General features: G+C 48.1%; 2 protein-coding genes across 2 annotated transcripts in view; one reads left to right on the top strand and one right to left on the bottom strand.

Annotated features, from left to right (window-relative positions):
• Positions 1 to 476: 476 nt before the first annotated feature.
• LOC130298398 (uncharacterized) lies at positions 477 to 2,162 on the top strand. Its single transcript, XM_056551316.1, has 2 exons — positions 477 to 625; positions 709 to 2,162. The coding sequence occupies exon 2, from the start codon at positions 994 to 996 to the stop codon at positions 1,792 to 1,794; it is 801 nt and encodes a 266-aa protein (XP_056407291.1). The 5' UTR covers positions 477 to 625; positions 709 to 993; the 3' UTR covers positions 1,795 to 2,162.
• A 1,333-nt stretch (positions 2,163 to 3,495) lies between these two features.
• Positions 3,496 to 21,555, bottom strand: part of APBB1 (amyloid beta precursor protein binding family B member 1) — a 35,658-nt gene continuing 17,598 nt past the window's right edge. Inside the window, exons 7-14 of the mRNA XM_056551319.1 lie at positions 21,384 to 21,509; positions 18,520 to 18,647; positions 12,745 to 12,859; positions 12,577 to 12,661; positions 12,104 to 12,187; positions 11,518 to 11,630; positions 7,367 to 7,543; positions 3,496 to 5,299 (exon numbers count right to left, since the gene is read on the bottom strand). Coding sequence (XP_056407294.1) covers positions 5,138 to 5,299; positions 7,367 to 7,543; positions 11,518 to 11,630; positions 12,104 to 12,187; positions 12,577 to 12,661; positions 12,745 to 12,859; positions 18,520 to 18,647; positions 21,384 to 21,509 — 990 coding nt within the window. The 3' untranslated portion in view covers positions 3,496 to 5,137. The remainder of the gene's footprint in view (positions 5,300 to 7,366; positions 7,544 to 11,517; positions 11,631 to 12,103; positions 12,188 to 12,576; positions 12,662 to 12,744; positions 12,860 to 18,519; positions 18,648 to 21,383; positions 21,510 to 21,555) is intronic.

Below are 21,555 nucleotides of genomic sequence, written 5' to 3'. Positions count from 1 at the left end.
AACCAGGTGTGAGGCCGAATTCGACCAGATTGTCAACAGAATCTGGTGAACCGGTTGACTTCCTAGGAGACAATTACTTTTAGATATAGGACAAAGTACGGCTGAACTTGGCTTTTCTCCAATAAATGAAATTTAAAGCAGCTTGTTGTGTTTACTTGGGCTATCTCTGTCTAACATTAGAAATAGTTAGATGATCTGGAACAGTATGAGAATGTACGAAAACTAGAAGAAATTGTGAAGGGGGCAAACAACTCTACATCACAGTATAGAACAGACAGTGCTGAGGTGGTAGATCAGTCTTCCTGGAGGCCACCATTTCACTTCTCAATGTATTCTTCACAGCCTCTATTCAGGGATCAGGTAGATTATATGACCACTGGTGGTAAGTGATGGGTGTCATTATAGTGAAAGTATTCTGAAACGTGAGCAGAAAGCAGGAGACTGCAGCCGAAGAACACACAAGAGCCACATCTCTGTCAGGTTAGGCCTTTATTGGAGTAGATTTGATACAACAGTTAAACGTGTCCTGGAGGAATTTAGTGTTAACAATGACCGTACTGCACATATAGAGGGTTCAGCTGATGCACAAGTGCTGAGGGCACTGCAGGGTTCAGTTGATGCACAGGTGCATGTTCGGGGACACCGCAGGGTTCAGCTGATGGACAGATGCATGTTATTATGACACCGCAGGGTTCAGCTGAAGCACAGGTCCATGTTTCGGGGACACTGTAGGGTTCAGACGATGCACAGGTGCTGAGGACACTGCAGGGTTCAGCTGATGCACAGGTGCATGTTCCGGGGACACTGCAGGGTTCAGATGATGCACAGGTGCTGAGGACACTGCAGGGTTCAGCTGATGCACAGGTGCATGTTCCGGGGACACTGCGGGGTTCAGACGATGCACAGGTGCTGAGGACACTGCAGGGTTCAGCTGTTGCACAGATTTACATTCCGGGGACACCCCAGGATTCAGATGATGCACAGGTGCATGTTATGAGGACACCACATGGTTCAGATGATGCACAGATGCATGTTATGAGGACACCGCAGGGTTCAGATGATGCACAGGTGCATGTTCTGGGGACACCACATGGTGCAGATGATGCACAGGTGCATGTTGTGAGGACACTGCAGGGTTCAGATGATGCACAGGTGCATGTTGTGAGGACACCGCAGGGTTCAGATGATGCACATGTGCATGTTATGAGGACACTGCAGGGTTCAGATGATGCACAGGTGCATGTTGTGAGGACACTGCAGGGTGCAGATGATGCACAGGTGCATGTTATGAGGACACCACAGGGTTCAGATGATGCACAGGTGCATGTTGTGAGGACACCGCAGGGTTCAGATGATGCACAGGTGCATGTTATGAGGACACCGCAGGGTTCAGATGATGCACAGGTGCATGTTATGAGGACACCGCAGGGTTCAGATGATGCACAGGTGCATGTTATGAGGACACCACAGGGTTCAGATGATGCACAGGTGCATGTTGTGAGGACACCGCAGGGTTCAGATGATGCACAGGTGCATGTTATGAGGACACTGCAGGGTTCAGATGATGCACAGGTGCATGTTGTGAGGACACCGCAGGGTTCAGATGATGCACAGGTGCATGTTATGAGGACACCGCAGGGTTCAGATGATGCACAGGTGCATGTTGTGAGGACACCGCAGGGTTCAGATGATGCACAGGTGCATGTTGTGAGGACACCGCAGGGTTCAGATGATGTACAGGTGCATGTTGTGAGGACACCGCAGGGTTCAGATGATGCACAGGTGCATGTTTGAGGACACTGCAGGGTTCAGATGATGTACAGGTGCATGTTGTGAGGACACCGCAGGGTTCAGATGATGCACAGGTGCATGTTGTGAGGACACCGCAGGGTTCAGATGATGCACAGGTGCATGTTGTGAGGACACTGCAGGGTTCAGATGATGCACAGGTGCATGTTGTGAGGACACCGCAGGGTTCAGATGATGCACAGGTGCATGTTATGAGGACACCGCAGGGTTCAGATGATGCACAGGTGCATGTTGTGAGGACACTGCAGGGTTCAGATGATGCACAGGTGCATGTTGTGAGGACACTGCAGGGTTCAGATGATGCACAGGTGCATGTTGTGAGGACACCGCAGGGTTCAGATGATGCACAGGTGCATGTTATGAGGACACCGCAGGGTTCAGATGATGCACAGGTGCATGTTATGAGGACACCGCAGGGTTCAGATGATGCACAGGTGCATGTTATGAGGACACCGCAGGGTTCAGATGATGCACAGATGCATGTTGTGAGGACACAGCAGGGTTCAGATGATGCACAGGTGCATGTTGTGAGGACACCGCAGGGTTCAGATGATGCACAGGTGCATGTTGTGAGGACACCGCAGGGTTCAGATGATGCACAGGTGCATGTTGTGAGGACACCGCAGGGTTCAGATGATGCACAGGTGCATGTTGTGAGGACACCGCAGGGTTCAGATGATGCACAGGTGCATGTTGTGAGGACACCGCAGGGTTCAGATGATGCACAGGTGCATGTTATGAGGACACTGCAGGGTTCAGATGATGCACAGGTGCATGTTGTGAGGACACCACATGGTTCAGATGATGCACAGGTGCATGTTATGAGGACACCACAGGGTTCAGATGATGCACAGGTGCATGTTATGAGGACACCGCAGGGTTCAGATGATGCACAGGTGCATGTTATGAGGACACCACAGGGTTCAGATGATGCACAGGTGCATGTTGTGAGGACACCGCAGGGTTCAGATGATGCACAGGTGCATGTTATGAGGACACTGCAGGGTTCAGATGATGCACAGGTGCATGTTGTGAGGACACCGCAGGGTTCAGATGATGCACAGGTGCATGTTATGAGGACACCGCAGGGTTCAGATGATGCACAGGTGCATGTTGTGAGGACACCGCAGGGTTCAGATGATGCACAGGTGCATGTTGTGAGGACACCGCAGGGTTCAGATGATGTACAGGTGCATGTTGTGAGGACACCGCAGGGTTCAGATGATGCACAGGTGCATGTTATGAGGACACCGCAGGGTTCAGATGATGCACAGGTGCATGTTTGAGGACACTGCAGGGTTCAGATGATGTACAGGTGCATGTTGTGAGGACACCGCAGGGTTCAGATGATGCACAGGTGCATGTTGTGAGGACACCGCAGGGTTCAGATGATGCACAGGTGCATGTTGTGAGGACACTGCAGGGTTCAGATGATGCACAGGTGCATGTTGTGAGGACACCGCAGGGTTCAGATGATGCACAGGTGCATGTTGTGAGGACACCGCAGGGTTCAGATGATGCACAGGTGCATGTTATGAGGACACCGCAGGGTTCAGATGATGCACAGGTGCATGTTGTGAGGACACCGCAGGGTTCAGATGATGCACAGGTGCATGTTGTGAGGACACCGCAGGGTTCAGATGATGCACAGGTGCATGTTATGAGGACACCACAGGGTTCAGATGATGCACAGGTGCATGTTGTGAGGACACCGCAGGGTTCAGATGATGCACAGGTGCATGTTGTGAGGACACCGCAGGGTTCAGATGATGCACAGGTGCATGTTGTGAGGACACCGCAGGGTTCAGATGATGCACAGGTGCATGATCCGGGGACTCCACAGAACACTCATACACAAGCTTGTTCTATTAACTCATTCCATACCGCAGCCATAAAACTGGTAAAGCTGGTCACATAAACCAGTCACACAATACGAGTTCCATGAACAGCAGGTCACACATAGCCACGTACTTATGTCCACACTCCGCAGGGAGCACTGATAAGATCACACGTATCATCACCGTATGCAGCGTGACATCTCACATACACAGTGGAAAGACTATCAGCAGGAACAAAACTTCTCAAAAATCAGGTCAGGATTCATGGCTGCGTCCCAAAAAAAAAATCAATCAATATCAAAACATATTAAATTATACAAAGAAAATAAAGTACAATAAATACAACCGTAAAGAACATTATGGGATCTCAGAGCCAGCAATAAACTCTACTCTCTGCCAAATGCTAGAGATATAGAACAACAATTGTGGACACATCGCCCAGTCCTGACCTGAAGAAGACATGTCCTGCTACAATCCATGTGACCCCGCACACACACCGCTCCACGGAACATGCAAAAAGAGATGATCAGCAAACAGTTGTCCATTCATCAAGTATAGTGTTATCACACAGAGAGCAGCAGAGACATGATCTAGTGCTGTGTTATCCAACAATCATAGTGAGATGAGCGCACACCGGGAGTGTTAACTGGACCAAGGTCCAAAGCACCTACTGTCAGCCCATAAACAATAGATGGGGGTATCCACCTTAGGGGTCACACCAATCACAGAGAGGGATGGCGGCACCACTAACCGACTTGATGTGGATGTCAATGGTTCTATGGTGGTTCAGCACCAGTTGGGGGTTTGTCCGGGATCGCTGTGACTGACAGTAGTCGAGGATGGTAGGTTAATGGGATCGGCCACCACTGATACCTGTTATATTACTGGCCTCTGAACTGCTCAGTGAGAGCAGCCACTGTTCTGGTCCACATAGCCAGCTGACCGTAAGAGGCGGCATAAGTCATCGGGCCCCCCAGACGACCACCCAAGTCTCCGAGCCATCAACCAGAACAAAGACCGTTCTCCAGTCGAGAGGCCGGCACGAAAACAGAAAACAATGGAAGGCGGACGCCGTGCTTCAAGATCACAAGGTCTAGTGATCCGTCCAGAGGATGTCATGTGGGAACAGTTTAGAACACGTCCAGGATTATTACGGCTACACGCGACTGATATTATTAATGTGTTAGACGTTACACCACAAAGACACATTATCTAAACAAGCACGAAAACAACCTCCCGAAGGAGCGGGGAGGAAGGGGCTGCCAAAGGACCACAATCCCCTGGCTGCTTCCCATTGCCTTATTGCTCTTCATAAGGCCTCATAAAGGGTCCCAGTATTCCAGAGGTAACCCAATCACTGTAGTGTCTATTCTGCCCTTACAATTAGCGAGAAACAAGACTAATGGACGTACATGCTGCACCCAGGTCTGTTGGATAAATCAGAGAGAGGGGCAAACAGTGTAGAGCCAGGGGCAGATGTCACCGCAAAGTCAAGGTATCTGCCCCCCAGGACGCTTGGGCTTAAAGGAGCCAAAAAGGGACTGCACTCCTCTTCGGACACTGGAGCCAACCCGGCGGGCAACGGAGTCGGGAGGGGCGGGGAGGCAGGAGATGGTCTGAGGTCGCGCATCCAAGCACTTCTGATATCGCAGCTGAGAGAAACAAAGACAACAGAAATACAAGATTACAGAAATAATACATACGGATCAGTAGGGCAGAGACGAGTACAGAGGAGCAGGGCAGAGACGAGTACAGAGGAGCAGGGCAGAGACGAGTACAGAGGAGCAGGGCAGAGACGAGTACAGAGGAGCAGGGCAGAGACGAGTACAGAGGAGCAGGGCAGAGACGAGTACAGAGGAGCAGGGCAGAGACCAGTACAGAGGAGCAGGGCAGAGACCAGTACAGAGGAGCAGGGCAGAGACCAGTACAGAGGAGCAGGGCAGAGACCAGTACAGAGGAGCAGGGCAGAGACCAGTACAGAGGAGCAGGGCAGAGACCAGTACAGAGGAGCAGGGCAGAGACCAGTACAGAGGAGCAGGGCAGAGACCAGTACAGAGGAGCAGGGCAGAGACCAGTACAGAGGAGCAGGGCAGAGACCAGTACAGAGGAGCAGGGCAGAGACCAGTACAGAGGAGCAGGGCAGAGACCAGTACAGAGGAGCAGGGCAGAGACCAGTACAGAGGAGCAGGGCAGAGACCAGTACAGAGGAGCAGGGCAGAGACCAGTACAGAGGAGCAGGGCAGAGACCAGTACAGAGGAGCAGGGCAGAGACCAGTACAGAGGAGCAGGGCAGAGACCAGTACAGAGGAGCAGGGCAGAGACCAGTACAGAGGAGCAGGGCAGAGACCAGTACAGAGGAGCAGGGCAGAGACCAGTACAGAGGAGCAGGGCAGAGACCAGTACAGAGGAGCAGGGCAGAGACCAGTACAGAGGAGCAGGGCAGAGACCAGTACAGAGGAGCAGGGCAGAGACCAGTACAGAGGAGCAGGGCAGAGACCAGTACAGAGACCAGTACAGAGGAGCAGGGCAGAGACCAGTACAGAGGAGCAGGGCAGAGACCAGTACAGAGGAGCAGGGCAGAGACCAGTACAGAGGAGCAGGGCAGAGACCAGTACAGAGGAGCAGGGTAGAGATCAGTACAGAGGAGCAGGGTAGAGATCAGTACAGAGGAGCAGGGTAGAGATCAGTACAGAGGAGCAGGGTAGAGATCAGTACAGAGGAGCAGGGCAGAGACGAGTACAGAGGAGCAGGGCAGAGACGAGTACAGAGGAGCAGGGTAGAGATCAGTACAGAGGAGCAGGGTAGAGATCAGTACAAAGGAGCAGGGTAGAGATCAGTACAAAGGAGATGGTGTTAGATGAAGCGGAGAAGATTTCTCACAGATGGAAGGGATCGGTGGGGCAGGAGCAGAAGACAAAAGAATCCAAACCAAAGAGCTAGTGACGTATAACAGATGAGGCGGCTGAGAGGTCACATGATCACATAGCTCCTCCTCTTACCATGCAGGCAGCTGGGAGGTCACATGATCATATAGCTCCTCCTCTTACCATGCAGGCGGCTGGGAGGTCACATGATCACATAGCCCCTCCTCTTACCATGCAGGCAGCTGGGAGGTCACATGATCACATAGCTCCTCCTCTTACCATGCAGGCGGCTGGGAGGTCACATGATCACATAGCTCCTCCTCTTACCATGCAGGCGGCTGGGAGGTCAGATGATCACATAGCCCCTCCTCTTACCATGCAGGCGGCTGGGAGGTCACATGATCACATAGCTCCTCCTCTTATCATGCAGGCGGCTGGGAGGTCAGATGATCACATAGCCCCTCCTCTTACCATGCAGGCGGCTGGGAGGTCACATGATCACATAGCTCCTCCTCTTATCATGCAGGCGGCTGGGAGGTCACATGATCACATAGCTCCTCCTCTTACCATGCAGGCGGCTGGGAGGTCACATGATCACATAGCTCCTCCTCTTACCATGCAGGCGGCTGGAAGGTCACATGATCACATAGCTCCTCCTCTTACCATGCAGGCGGCTGGGAGGTCACATGATCACATAGCTCCTCCTCTTACCATGCAGGCGGCTGGAAGGTCACATGATCACATAGCTCCTCCTCTTACCATGCAGGCGGCTGGGAGGTCACATGATCACATAGCTCCTCCTCTTACCATGCAGGCGGCTGGGAGGTCACATGATTACATAGCTCCTCCTCTTACCATGCAGGCGGCCTGGACGGCCTCGGACAGATGAGCAGCGTTGGGTTCACACCAGAACATGTGACAGATGAAGATTCCCGGGGCCTCCGCCATGATGAAAGCAAAAGTGTGAACATCACGTCCAACCCCCATAAAGGACAGAAAGCGAACGCGGCACTCACTGAGCGTCTCCTCCGTCTGAGGGAAAGAGCACAGGAGATGAGGGGCTAACACCGTGGTCACATGACCTACCTGTAATACACAGCCCCACATTATCTATATTATATTCAGTCCCATAATCACATCCATTAGAGCCGGCTCTTCCTCTCAGGAGGTGGGTGCTGACCCTTGTTTGTCCCTCCGCATCCCCTATGTTCAGTTCCTTATTCCTATACACAGCTCTTCCTCTCAGGAGGTGGGTGCTGACCCTTGTTTGTCCCTCCGCATCCCCTATGTTCAGTCCCTTATTCCTATACACAGCTCTTCATCTCAGGAGGTGGGTGCTGACCCTTGTTTGTCCCTCCGCATCCCCTATGTTCAGTCCCTTATTCCTATACACAGCTCTTCCTCTCAGGAGGTGGGTGCTGACCCTCGCCTTTCCCTGCACATCCCCTATGTTCAGTCCCTTATTCCTATACACAGCTCTTCATCTCAGGAGGTGGGTGCTGACCCTCGCCTTTCCCTGCACATCCCCTATGTTCAGTCCCTTATTCCTATACACAGCTCTTCCTCTCAGGAGGTGGGTGCTGACCCTTGTTTGTCCCTCCGCATCCCCTATGTTCAGTCCCTTATTCCTATACACAGCTCTTCCTCTCAGGAGGTGGGTGCAGACCCTTGCCTTTCCCTGCACATCCCCTATGTTCAGTTCCTTATTCCTATACACAGCTCTTCCTCTCAGGACGTGGGTGCTGACCCTTGCCTTTCCCTGCACATCTCCTATGTTCAGTCCCTTATTCCTATACACAGCTCTTCCTCTCAGGAGGTGGGTGCAGACCCTTGCCTTTCCCTGCACATCCCCTATGTTCAGTCCCTTATTCCTATACACAGCTCTTCCTCACAGGAGGTGGGTGCTGACCCTCGCCTTTCCCTGCACATCCCCTATGTTCAGTCCCTTATTCCTATACACAGCTCTTCATCTCAGGAGGTGGGTGCAGACCCTCGCCTTTCCCTGCACATCCCCTATGTTCAGTCCCTTATTCCTATACACAACTCTTCATCTCAGGAGGTGGGTGCTGACCCTTGCCTTTCCCTGCACATTCCCTATGTTCAGTCCCTTATTCCTATACACAGCTCTTCATCTCAGGAGGTGGGTGCAGACCCTCGCCTTTCCCTGCACATCCCCTATGTTCAGTCCCTTATTCCTATACACAGCTCTTCATCTCAGGAGGTGGGTGCTTACCCTCGCCTTTCCCTGCACATCCCCTATGTTCAGTCCCTTATTCCTATCCACAGCTCTTCATCTCAGGAGGTGGGTGCTGACCCTCGCCTTTCCCTGCACATCCCCTATGTTCAGTCCCTTATTCCTATACACAGCTCTTCATCTCAGGAGGTGGGTGCTGACCCTCGCCTTTCCCTGCACATCCCCTATGTTCAGTCCCTTATTCCTATACACAGCTCTTCCTCTCAGGAGGTGGGTGCTGACCCTTGTTTGTCCCTCCGCATCCCCTATGTTCAGTTCCTTATTCCTATACACAGCTCTTCCTCTCAGGAGGTGGGTGCTGACCCTTGTTTGTCCCTCCGCATCCCCTATGTTCAGTCCCTTATTCCTATACACAGCTCTTCATCTCAGGAGGTGGGTGCTGACCCTTGTTTGTCCCTCCGCATCCCCTATGTTCAGTCCCTTATTCCTATACACAGCTCTTCCTCTCAGGAGGTGGGTGCTGACCCTCGCCTTTCCCTGCACATCCCCTATGTTCAGTCCCTTATTCCTATACACAGCTCTTCATCTCAGGAGGTGGGTGCTGACCCTCGCCTTTCCCTGCACATCCCCTATGTTCAGTCCCTTATTCCTATACACAGCTCTTCCTCTCAGGAGGTGGGTGCTGACCCTTGTTTGTCCCTCCGCATCCCCTATGTTCAGTCCCTTATTCCTATACACAGCTCTTCCTCTCAGGAGGTGGGTGCAGACCCTTGCCTTTCCCTGCACATCCCCTATGTTCAGTTCCTTATTCCTATACACAGCTCTTCCTCTCAGGAGGTGGGTGCTGACCCTTGCCTTTCCCTGCACATCTCCTATGTTCAGTCCCTTATTCCTATACACAGCTCTTCCTCTCAGGAGGTGGGTGCAGACCCTTGCCTTTCCCTGCACATCCCCTATGTTCAGTCCCTTATTCCTATACACAGCTCTTCCTCACAGGAGGTGGGTGCTGACCCTCGCCTTTCCCTGCACATCCCCTATGTTCAGTCCCTTATTCCTATACACAGCTCTTCATCTCAGGAGGTGGGTGCAGACCCTCGCCTTTCCCTGCACATCCCCTATGTTCAGTCCCTTATTCCTATACACAGCTCTTCATCTCAGGAGGTGGGTGCTGACCCTTGCCTTTCCCTGCACATTCCCTATGTTCAGTCCCTTATTCCTATACACAGCTCTTCATCTCAGGAGGTGGGTGCAGACCCTCGCCTTTCCCTGCACATCCCCTATGTTCAGTCCCTTATTCCTATACACAGCTCTTCATCTCAGGAGGTGGGTGCTTACCCTCGCCTTTCCCTGCACATCCCCTATGTTCAGTCCCTTATTCCTATCCACAGCTCTTCATCTCAGGAGGTGGGTGCTGACCCTCGCCTTTCCCTGCACATCCCCTATGTTCAGTCCCTTATTCCTATACACAGCTCTTCATCTCAGGAGGTGGGTGCTGACCCTCGCCTTTCCCTGCACATCCCCTATGTTCAGTCCCTTATTCCTATACACAGCTCTTCATCTCAGGAGGTGGGTGCTGACCCTTGCCTTTCCCTGCACATCCCCTATGTTCAGTCCCTTATTCCTATACACAGCTCTTCATCTCAGGAGGTGGGTGCTGACCCTTGTTTGTCCCTCCGCATCTCCTATGTTCAGTCCCTTATTCCTATACACAGCTCTTCCTCTCAGGAGGTGGGTGCTGACCCTTGCCTTTCCCTGCACATCCCCTATGTTCAGTCCCTTATTCCTATACACAGCTCTTCATCTCAGGAGGTGGGTGCTGACCCTCGCCTTTCCCTGCACATCCCCTATGTTCAGTCCCTTATTCCTATACACAGCTCTTCATCTCAGGAGGTGGGTGCTGACCCTTGTTTGTCCCTCCGCATCTCCTATGTTCAGTCCCTTATTCCTATACACAGCTCTTCCTCTCAGGAGGTGGGTGCTGACCCTTGCCTTTCCCTGCACATCCCCTATGTTCAGTCCCTTATTCCTATACACAGCTCTTCATCTCAGGAGGTGGGTGCTGACCCTCGCCTTTCCCTGCACATCCCCTATGTTCAGTCCCTTATTCCTATACACAGTTTTTTCTTCTTCTCACCCCGGCCCCCGATCACTCAACTAGCTTCAATACCTCCTGGGACAAAAACATAAGGATTTAAAGGGAATCTGTCAGCTGCAATACATGTCCCTGATCTGGTTTTTGATCTGTTGTCACTGTGTGATACAGTTAGGACAAGGGGACACATGGGACTGGTCATATATCTGTCTCAGCTTCCCATGAGGTGCTGAGAATTGGACTGACCCTTCCAACACTGGAAGCCGAGCCCTATTTCCAAGTCTCATTCCTACAAATTGTGCGTAGGTGTAAAAATATGTAAACAGGCCTCAGCTTTCAGATGACTGTCAATCAAGCAAGGACAGGGCAGGGGGTGGAGCGAGGAGGCCTTCCAGCACTTCAGGGGGTTAAAAAACCCTTAACACTTTGCTTCCAGAACATAGAAAAACACTTATTTTCTGGTGACAAGAGTCAAAGAGGCGTTCAAAAGCTCCTGAAGTGCTGAGGACTGGAACACCTCCTTGCTTCTCCTCCCATCCCTGCTTGATGGACAGTCAGTTGGAAGACAAGCCCTGTTTGCCTGTGCATAATTCGGAAGGAGATTTGGAAACAGGGCTTGGCTTCCAGTTGGCTGTCTATGGGTGTTCCATTGCATCCTGAAGAGGTCATGTGATAATTCAGAGCAAACAGCTGGGAGAGTGACCACTGTGTAGACGTTACCTGTTGATGCAAGACCGTCACAGTAGCTGAGGCCACATTAACAGTGACTGGGGTCCAGTTGGTGCGGTCGGTGTTCACAGCAGTCAGCAGAGTGTTGTTTATCACGTCCATTCCTACAGGAGACAGGGGAACATCATCAATTTTTTACGGGCAGCTACAGACACATCTCACCTCTTTTCCCATAACGCTGTAGTCCATTATTTCCCTGTCCGAGTATTTTTCATCTAATATGGTAGGAAACATGAGTAGTAGGGTTGACTGAGTTGGGCCCTGGAGGGTCTTTGGGCTGGATAAAGTTGGGCTCTGGAAGGTCTTTGGGTTGGATAGAGTTGGTCTTTGGGTTGGATAGAGTTGGGCTCTGGAAGGTCTTTGGGTTGGATAGAGTTGGGCTCTGGAAGGTCTTTGGGTTGGATAGAGTTGGGCTCTGGAAGGTCTTTGGGTTGGATAGAGTTGGTCTTTGGGTTGGATAGAGTTGGGCTCTGGAAGGTCTTTGGGTTGGATAGAGTTGGGCCCTGGAGGGTCTTTGGGTTGGATAGAGTTGGGCCCTGGAGGGTCTTTGGGTTGGATAGAGTTGGACAGAACTTACCCACAGGTTTAGCTACGGAGACGTTTCCCAAGTAGAAGACCTGGAAGCCCTGGACAAGCTCATTCTTTGGGGCTGGAAACTCCACTAAAGGAGAAAGAACAAACAAAACATGAGAAGCAGAATAAGGATCATTGCCCTCCACCACCAACCGGGTATACGGGAGGATGGACTCCATGAAGAGTAAAGCCTCTCCTGAAGCAGAACAGATGTGACACTCATCGTGCCTCCACAGGGGCCTTCACCCAGCTGCCCGACAATCTGCCCACTTGCCTAGTTATAGAATCTGCATTCAGGATGCTAGGAAAGCTGGGTAAAAGAGACAACCTGAGGAGGCAGCCATATTTCCAACTTCCCCCAAAACAGAAAATGATAAATAGAATGTGACACCTTGGTAGATCTGAGGGGAAAATCAACAATGGAGACGCCACGGAATCACCTACAAGGAAGTCCACGGACATAACGTGGGCCCTCACCTTGGAAAGGGACGTCCACCAGCCGGGACTGGTCCAGGAACAGGCTGTCCATGAGGGATCGTGTTGTCCGCCTTTCAGCCATTATCTGTAGGTAATAACAGGCGGGTTATGGTGGGTTCTGGTCAGAAGACCCTCTGTACCCTTCAGTATCACACAGAGAAGATGTACCCGGGAGCAGACGGCGTGCAGACCCGTCGCTATAGCCTTGGCCGGCATCGCGCATTGGAACACGTGACACTTCAGTAGCTGCGTCAGCTTGTCTCTGGCCACGTAGGCGAAATCCCTGAGATCATGAATCGGAAGAGGAAGTCAGATGGGTCGACACAGTACAGTACATCCCCTAAACTACCAACATACACACTACACACACATACACTACACACATATACACTACACCCACTACAAACATACACTACACAAATATACACTACACCCACTACCAACATACACACACACACACACATACACTACACACACTACACAAATATACACTACACCCACTACCAACATACACTACACCCACTACACAAATATACACTACACCCACTACACAAATATACACTACACCCACTACCAACATACACACTACACCTACTACAAACATATACACTACACCCACTACAAACACCCACTACACAAATATACACTACACCCACTACAAACAGATACACTATACCCACTACACAAATATACACTACACCCACTACCAACATACACTACAAAAATAAATATACACTACACCCACTACCCAAATATACACTACACCCACTACCCAAATATACACTACACCCACTACCCAAATATACACTACACCCACTACCCAAATATACACTACACCCACTACCCAAATATACACTACACCCACTACCCAAATATACACTACACCCACTACACAAATATACACTACACCCACTACACAAATATGCACTACACACATATACACTACACCCAATACCAACATACACACACATACACTACAAAAATAAATATACACTACACCCACTACAAACAGATACACTACACCCACTACACAAATATACACTACACCCACTACAAAAATATACACTACACCCACTACACAAATATACACTACACCCACTACACACATATACACTACACCCAATACCAACATACACACACATACACTACAAAAATAAATATACACTACACCCACTACCCAAATATACACTACACCCACTACACAAATATACACTACACCCACTACACACATATACACTACACCCAATACCAACATACACACACATACACTACAAAAATATACACTACACCCACTACAAACAGATACACTACACCCACTACACAAATATACACTACACCCACTACACAAATATACACTACACCCACTACACAAATATACACTACACAAATATACACTACACCCACTACACAAATATACACTACACCCACTACCAACATACACACACATACACTACAAAAATAAATATACACTACACCCACTACAAACAGATACACTACACCCATTACACAAATATACACTACACCCACTACCAACATACACTACACCCACTACACAAATATACACTACACCCACTACACAAATATACACTACACCCACTACCAACATACACACACATACACTACAAAAATAAATATACACTACACCCACTACACAAATATACACTACACAAATATACACTACACCCACTACACAAATATACACTACACCCACTACACAAATATACACTACACCCACTACCAACATACACTACACCCACTACACAAATATACACTACACCCACTACACAAATATACACTACACCCACTACACAAATATACACTACACCCACTACACAAATATACACTACACCCACTACACAAATATACACTACACCCACTACCAACATACACTACACCCACTACACAAATATACACTACACCCACTACACAAATATACACTACACCCACTACACAAATATACACTACACCCACTACACAAATATACACTACACCCACTACACAAATATACACTACACCCACTACACAAATATACACTACACCCACTACCAACATACACACACACATACACTACAAAAATAAATATACACTACACCCACTACACAAATATACACTACACAAATATACACTACACCCACTACACAAATATACACTACACCCACTACACAAATATACACTACACCCACTACCAACATACACTACACCCACTACACAAATATACACTACACCCACTACACAAATATACACTACACCCACTACACAAATATACACTACACCCACTACACAAATATACACTACACCCACTACACAAATATACACTACACCCACTACACAAATATACACTACACCCACTACCAACATACACTACACCCACTACACAAATATACACTACACCCACTACACAAATATACACTACACCCACTACACAAATATACACTACACCCACTACACAAATATACACTACACCCACTACACAAATATACACTACACCCACTACACAAATATACACTACACCCACTACACAAATATACACTACACCCACTACCAACATACACACACACATACACTACAAAAATAAATATACACTACACCCACTACACAAATATACACTACACCCACTACACAAATATACACTACACCCACTACACAAATATACACTACACCCACTACACAAATATGCACTACACCCACTACACACATATACACTACACCCACTAGACATACACACTACACACACACATACACTACACAAAGAAATATACACTACACCCACTACAAACATATACACTACACACACTCCCCACATATACACTACACCCACTACACAAATATACACTACACAAATATACACTACACCCACTACACAAATATACACTACACCCACTACACAAATATACACTACACAAATATACACTACACCCACTACACAAATATACACTACACCCACTACACAAATACACTACACCCACTACACCCATATACACTACACCCACTACACACATATACACTACACTCACTACAAACATATACACAACACTCACTACAAACATATACACAACACTCACTACAAACATATACACAACACCCATATACACTACACCCATATAAACTACACCCATAAACACTACACCCTCTAGACACATATACACTACACCCATATACACTACACCCATATACACTACACCAATATACACTACACCCTCTAGACACATATACACTACACCCATATACACTACACCCTCTAGACACATATACACTACACCCATATACACTACACCCATATACACTACACCCATATACACTACACCCTCTAGACACATATACACTACACCCTCTACACCCATATACACTACACCCTCTACACCCATATACACTACACCCTCTAGACACATATACACTACACCCATATACACTACACCCATATACACTACACCCATATACACTACACCATCTAGACACATATACACTACACCCATATACACTACACCCATATACACTACACCCATATACACTACACCCTCTAGACACATATACACTACACCCTCTAGACACATATACACTACACCCATATACACTATATCCTCTAGACACATATACACTACACCCACTACCAACATACACACACATACACTACAAAAATAAATATCCACTACACCCACTACAAACAGATACACTACACCCACTACACAAATATACACTACACCCACTACACAAATATACACTACACCCACTACACAAATATACACTACACCCACTACCAACATACACACACATACACTACACCCACTACACAAATATACACTACACCCACTACACAAATATACACTACACCCACTACCAACATACACACACATACACTACAAAAATAAATATACACTACACAAATATACACTACACCCACTACACAAATCTACACTACACCCACTATACAAATCTACACTACACCCACTATACAAATCTACACTACACCCACTATACAAATCTACACTACACCCACTATACAAATCTACACTACACCCACTACACAAATATACACTACACCCACTACACAAATATACACTACACCCACTACACACATATACACTACACCCACTACACACATATACACTACACCCACTACACCCATATACACTACACCCATATACACTACACCCACTACACACATATACACTACACCCACTACACCCATATACACTACACCCATATACACTACACCCACTACACACATATACACTACACCCACTACACACATATACACTACACACATATACACTACACCCACTACACACATATACACTACACCCATATACACTACACCCATATAAACTACACCCATATAAACTACACCCATATAAACTACACCCATAAACACTACACCCATAAACACTACACCCATAAACACTACACCCTCTAGACACATATACACTACACCCTCTAGACACATATACACTACACCCTCTAGACACATATACACTACACCCATATACACTACACCCTCTAGACACATATACACTACACCCTCTAGACACATATACACTACACCCATATACACTACACCCTCTAGACACATATACACTACACCCATATACACTACACCCTCTAGACACATATACACTACACCCATATACACTACACCCTCTAGACACATATACACTACACCCATATACACTACACCCTCTAGACATATACACTACACCCATATACACTACACCCTCTAGACACATATACACTACACCCATATACACTACACCCATATACACTACACCCATATACACTACACCCATATACACTACACCCATATACACTACACCCATATACACTACACCCATATACACTACACCCATATACACTACACCCTCTAGACACATATACACTACACCCATATACACTACACCCATATACACTACACCCTCTAGACACATATACACTACACCCTCTAGACACATATACTCTAGACACATATACACTACACCCTCTAGACACATATACACTACACCCATATACACTACACCCTCTAGACACATATACACTACACCCATATACACTACACCCATATACACTACACCCATATACACTACACCCATATACACTACACCCATATACACTACACCCTCTAGACACATATACACTACACCCTCTAGACACATATACACTACACCCTCTAGACACATATACACTACACCCATATACACTACACCCATATACACTACACCCATATACACTACACCCATATACACTACACCCATATACACTACACCCTCTAGACACATATACACTACACCCATATACACTACACCCTCTAGACACATATACACTACACCCATATACACTACACCCATATACACTACACCCTCTAGACACATATACACTACACCCTCTAGACACATATACACTACACCCTCTAGACACATATACACTACACCCATATACACTACACCCTCTAGACACATATACACTACACCCATATACACTACACCCTCTAGACACATATACACTACACCCATATACACTACACCCATATACACTACACCCTCTAGACACATATACACTACACCCATATACACTACACCCTCTAGACACATATACACTACACCCATATACACTACACCCATATACACTACACCCATATACACTACACCCATATACACTACACCCATATACACTACACCCATATACACTACACCCTCTAGACACATATACACTACACCCATATACACTACACCCTCTAGACACATATACACTACACACACGCCACACCTATACATTACATCTCCTATACACATCCATTAGCAGTGCCTCCCTATATACACTATATTATATACTATACCTCTCTCTGTGTCCAACAGCAGCAGTAAAATAAAAAGGAGAAGGGGAGAGGTTTAGCAATAAGAAAGGGGCTGGTCAGTAAGGGGGTTAAAAAAGAAGCCAGGGCCCCCTGGCCCTCACCTGCCATCATCTCTGCCCACACCCCACACCCGGATACTGACGATGGGCTGCGAGTGCAGTAATGTCTGCCCGGAGGAGTCGTAGAGCTTCAGAGAGTCCTCATCCAGCACCAGAAGCATCTCCTTCCCCTGCGGAATACAATAGGGAACATTACCCTGATGTAAGGGGCAACGGGTACAGAGGGGCATCACGGGCCCCACCACATATCATCTAATAGGTAAGCCCCCTGAAGATCACAATACTGAGGGATCATCACTGGCCCCACCTCATATCATCTAATAGGTAAACCCCCTGAAGATCACAATACTGAGGGGTCATCACTGGCCCCACCTCATATCATCTAATAGGTAAACCCCCTGAAGATCACAATACTAAGGGGTCATCACTGGTCCCACCTCCTATCATCTAATAGGTAAATCCCCTGAAGATCACAATACTGAGGGGTCATCACTGGCCCCACCTCCTATCATCTAATAGGTAAATCCCCTGAAGATCACAATACTGAGGGGTCATCACTGGCCCCACCTCCTATCATCTAATAGGTAAATCCCCTGAAGATCACAATACTGAGGGGTCATCACTGGCCCCACCTCATATCATCTAATAGGTAAACCCCCTGAAGATCACAATACTGAGGGGTCATCACTGGCCCCACCTTCTATCATCTAATAGGTAAACCCCCTGAAGATCACAATACTGAGGGGGCATCACTGGCCCCACCTCCTATCATCTAATAGGTAAACCCCCTGAAGATCACAATACTGAGGGGTCATCACTGGCCCCACCTCCTATCATCTAATAGGTAAACCCCCTGAAGATCACAATACTGAGGGATCATCACTGGCCCCACCTCCTATCATCTAATAGGTAAACCCCCTGAAGATCACAATACTGAGGGGTCATCACTGGCCCCACCTCATATCATCTAATAGGTAAACCCCCTGAAGATCACAATACTGAGGGGTCATCACTGGCCCCACCTCCTATCATCTAATAGGTAAACCCCCTGAAGATCACAATACTGAGGGGTCATCACTGGCCCCACCTCATATCATCTAATAGGTAAACCCCCTGAAGATCACAATACTGAGGGGTCATCACTGGTCCCACCTCCTGTCATCTAATAGGTAAACCCCCTGAAGATCACAATACTGAGGGGTCATCACTGGTCCCACCTCCTATCATCTAATAGGTAAACCCCCTGAAGATCACAATACTGAGGGGTCATCACTGGCCCCACCTCCTATCATCTAATAGGTAAACCCCCTGAAGATCACAATACTGAGGGGTCATCATTGGCCCCACCTCCTATCATCTAATAGGTAAACCCCCTGAAGATCATAATACTGAGGGATCATCACTGGCCCCACCTCATATCATCTAATAGGTAAATCCCCTGAAGATCACAATACTGAGGGGTCATCACTGGTCCCACCTCCTATCATCTAATAGGTAAACCCCCTGAAGATCACAATACTGAGGGGTCATCACTGGCCCCACCTCATATCATCTAATAGGTAAACCCCCTGAAGATCACAATACTGAGGGGTCATCACTGGCCCCACCTCATATCATCTAATAGGTAAACCCCCTGAAGATCACAATACTGAGGGGTCATCACTGGTCCCACCTCCTGTCATCTAATAGGTAAACCCCCTGAAGATCACAATACTGAGGGGTCATCACTGGTCCCACCTCCTATCATCTAATAGGTAAACCCCCTGAAGATCACCATACTGAGGAGTCATCACGGGCCCCACCACATATCATCTAATAGGTAAACCCCCTGAAGATCACAATACTGAGGGGTCATCACTGGTCCCACCTCCTGTCATCTAATAGGTAAACCCCCTGAAGATCACAATACTGAGGGGTCATCACTGGCCCCACCTCCTATCATCTAATAGGTAAACCCCCTGAAGATCACAATACTGAGGGATCATCACTGGCCCCACCTCATATCATCTAATAGGTAAATCCCCTGAAGATCACAATACTGAGGGGTCATCACTGGTCCCACCTCCTGTCATCTAATAGGTAAACCCCCTGAAGATCACAATACTGAGGGGTCATCACTGGCCCCACCTCATATCATCTAATAGGTAAACCCCCTGAAGATCACAATACTGAGGGATCATCACTGGCCCCACCTCATATCATCTAATAGGTAAACCCCCTGAAGATCACAATACTGAGGGATCATCACTGGCCCCACCTCATATCATCTAATAGGTAAACCCCCTGAAGATCACAATACTGAGGGGTCATCACTGGTCCCACCTCCTATCATCTAATAGGTAAACCCCCTGAAGATCACAATACTGAGGGGTCATCACTGGCCCCACCTCCTATCATCTAATAGGTAAACCCCCTGAAGATCACAATACTGAGGGATCATCACTGGCCCCACCTCATATCATCTAATAGGTAAATCCCCTGAAGATCACAATACTGAGGGGTCATCACTGGCCCCACCTCCTGTCATCTAATAGGTAAACCCCCTGAAGATCACAATACTGAGGGGTCATCATTGGCCCCACCTCATATCATCTAATAGGTAAATCCCCTGAAGATCACAATACTGAGGGGTCATCACTGGCCCCACCTCATATCATCTAATAGGTAAATCCCCTGAAGATCACAATACTGAGGGGTCATCACTGGTCCCACCTCCTATCATCTAATAGGTAAACCCCCTGAAGATCATAATACTGAAGGTCACCAGGTGACCCCCTGCCCCACCCAACCAAGCCCCAAACTATGCCTGTGTTACGGTCATTGCTCTTTTAAATACAAGAGCGCAAATCCTTCATGTGACAGACTATGACTAGATGCAGGCAGGGGGCGCCAATGAGGAGACTTACCTGTGTCAGACTCTGGTTGTGAACAGATAATTGTCGGATGCAGCTATTCACGGCCACACTGCTGCGGCCCGGGGCCAAGTCCTCCTCCGTCATCTCCACCCAACCAAGGGAGCAAACCGGGAACCTCTGCAAGACACCAATAGAGACCCTCAGAGGAGGAGGAGGAGCCCCC

The sequence above is a fragment of the Hyla sarda genome (genome assembly GCF_029499605.1).
Source record: "Hyla sarda isolate aHylSar1 chromosome 2 unlocalized genomic scaffold, aHylSar1.hap1 SUPER_2_unloc_7, whole genome shotgun sequence".
Classification (NCBI taxonomy): Eukaryota; Metazoa; Chordata; class Amphibia; order Anura; family Hylidae; genus Hyla; species Hyla sarda.
Note: the sequence above shows the minus strand (reverse complement) of the source record. Positions and strands in the feature narration are given on the sequence as shown.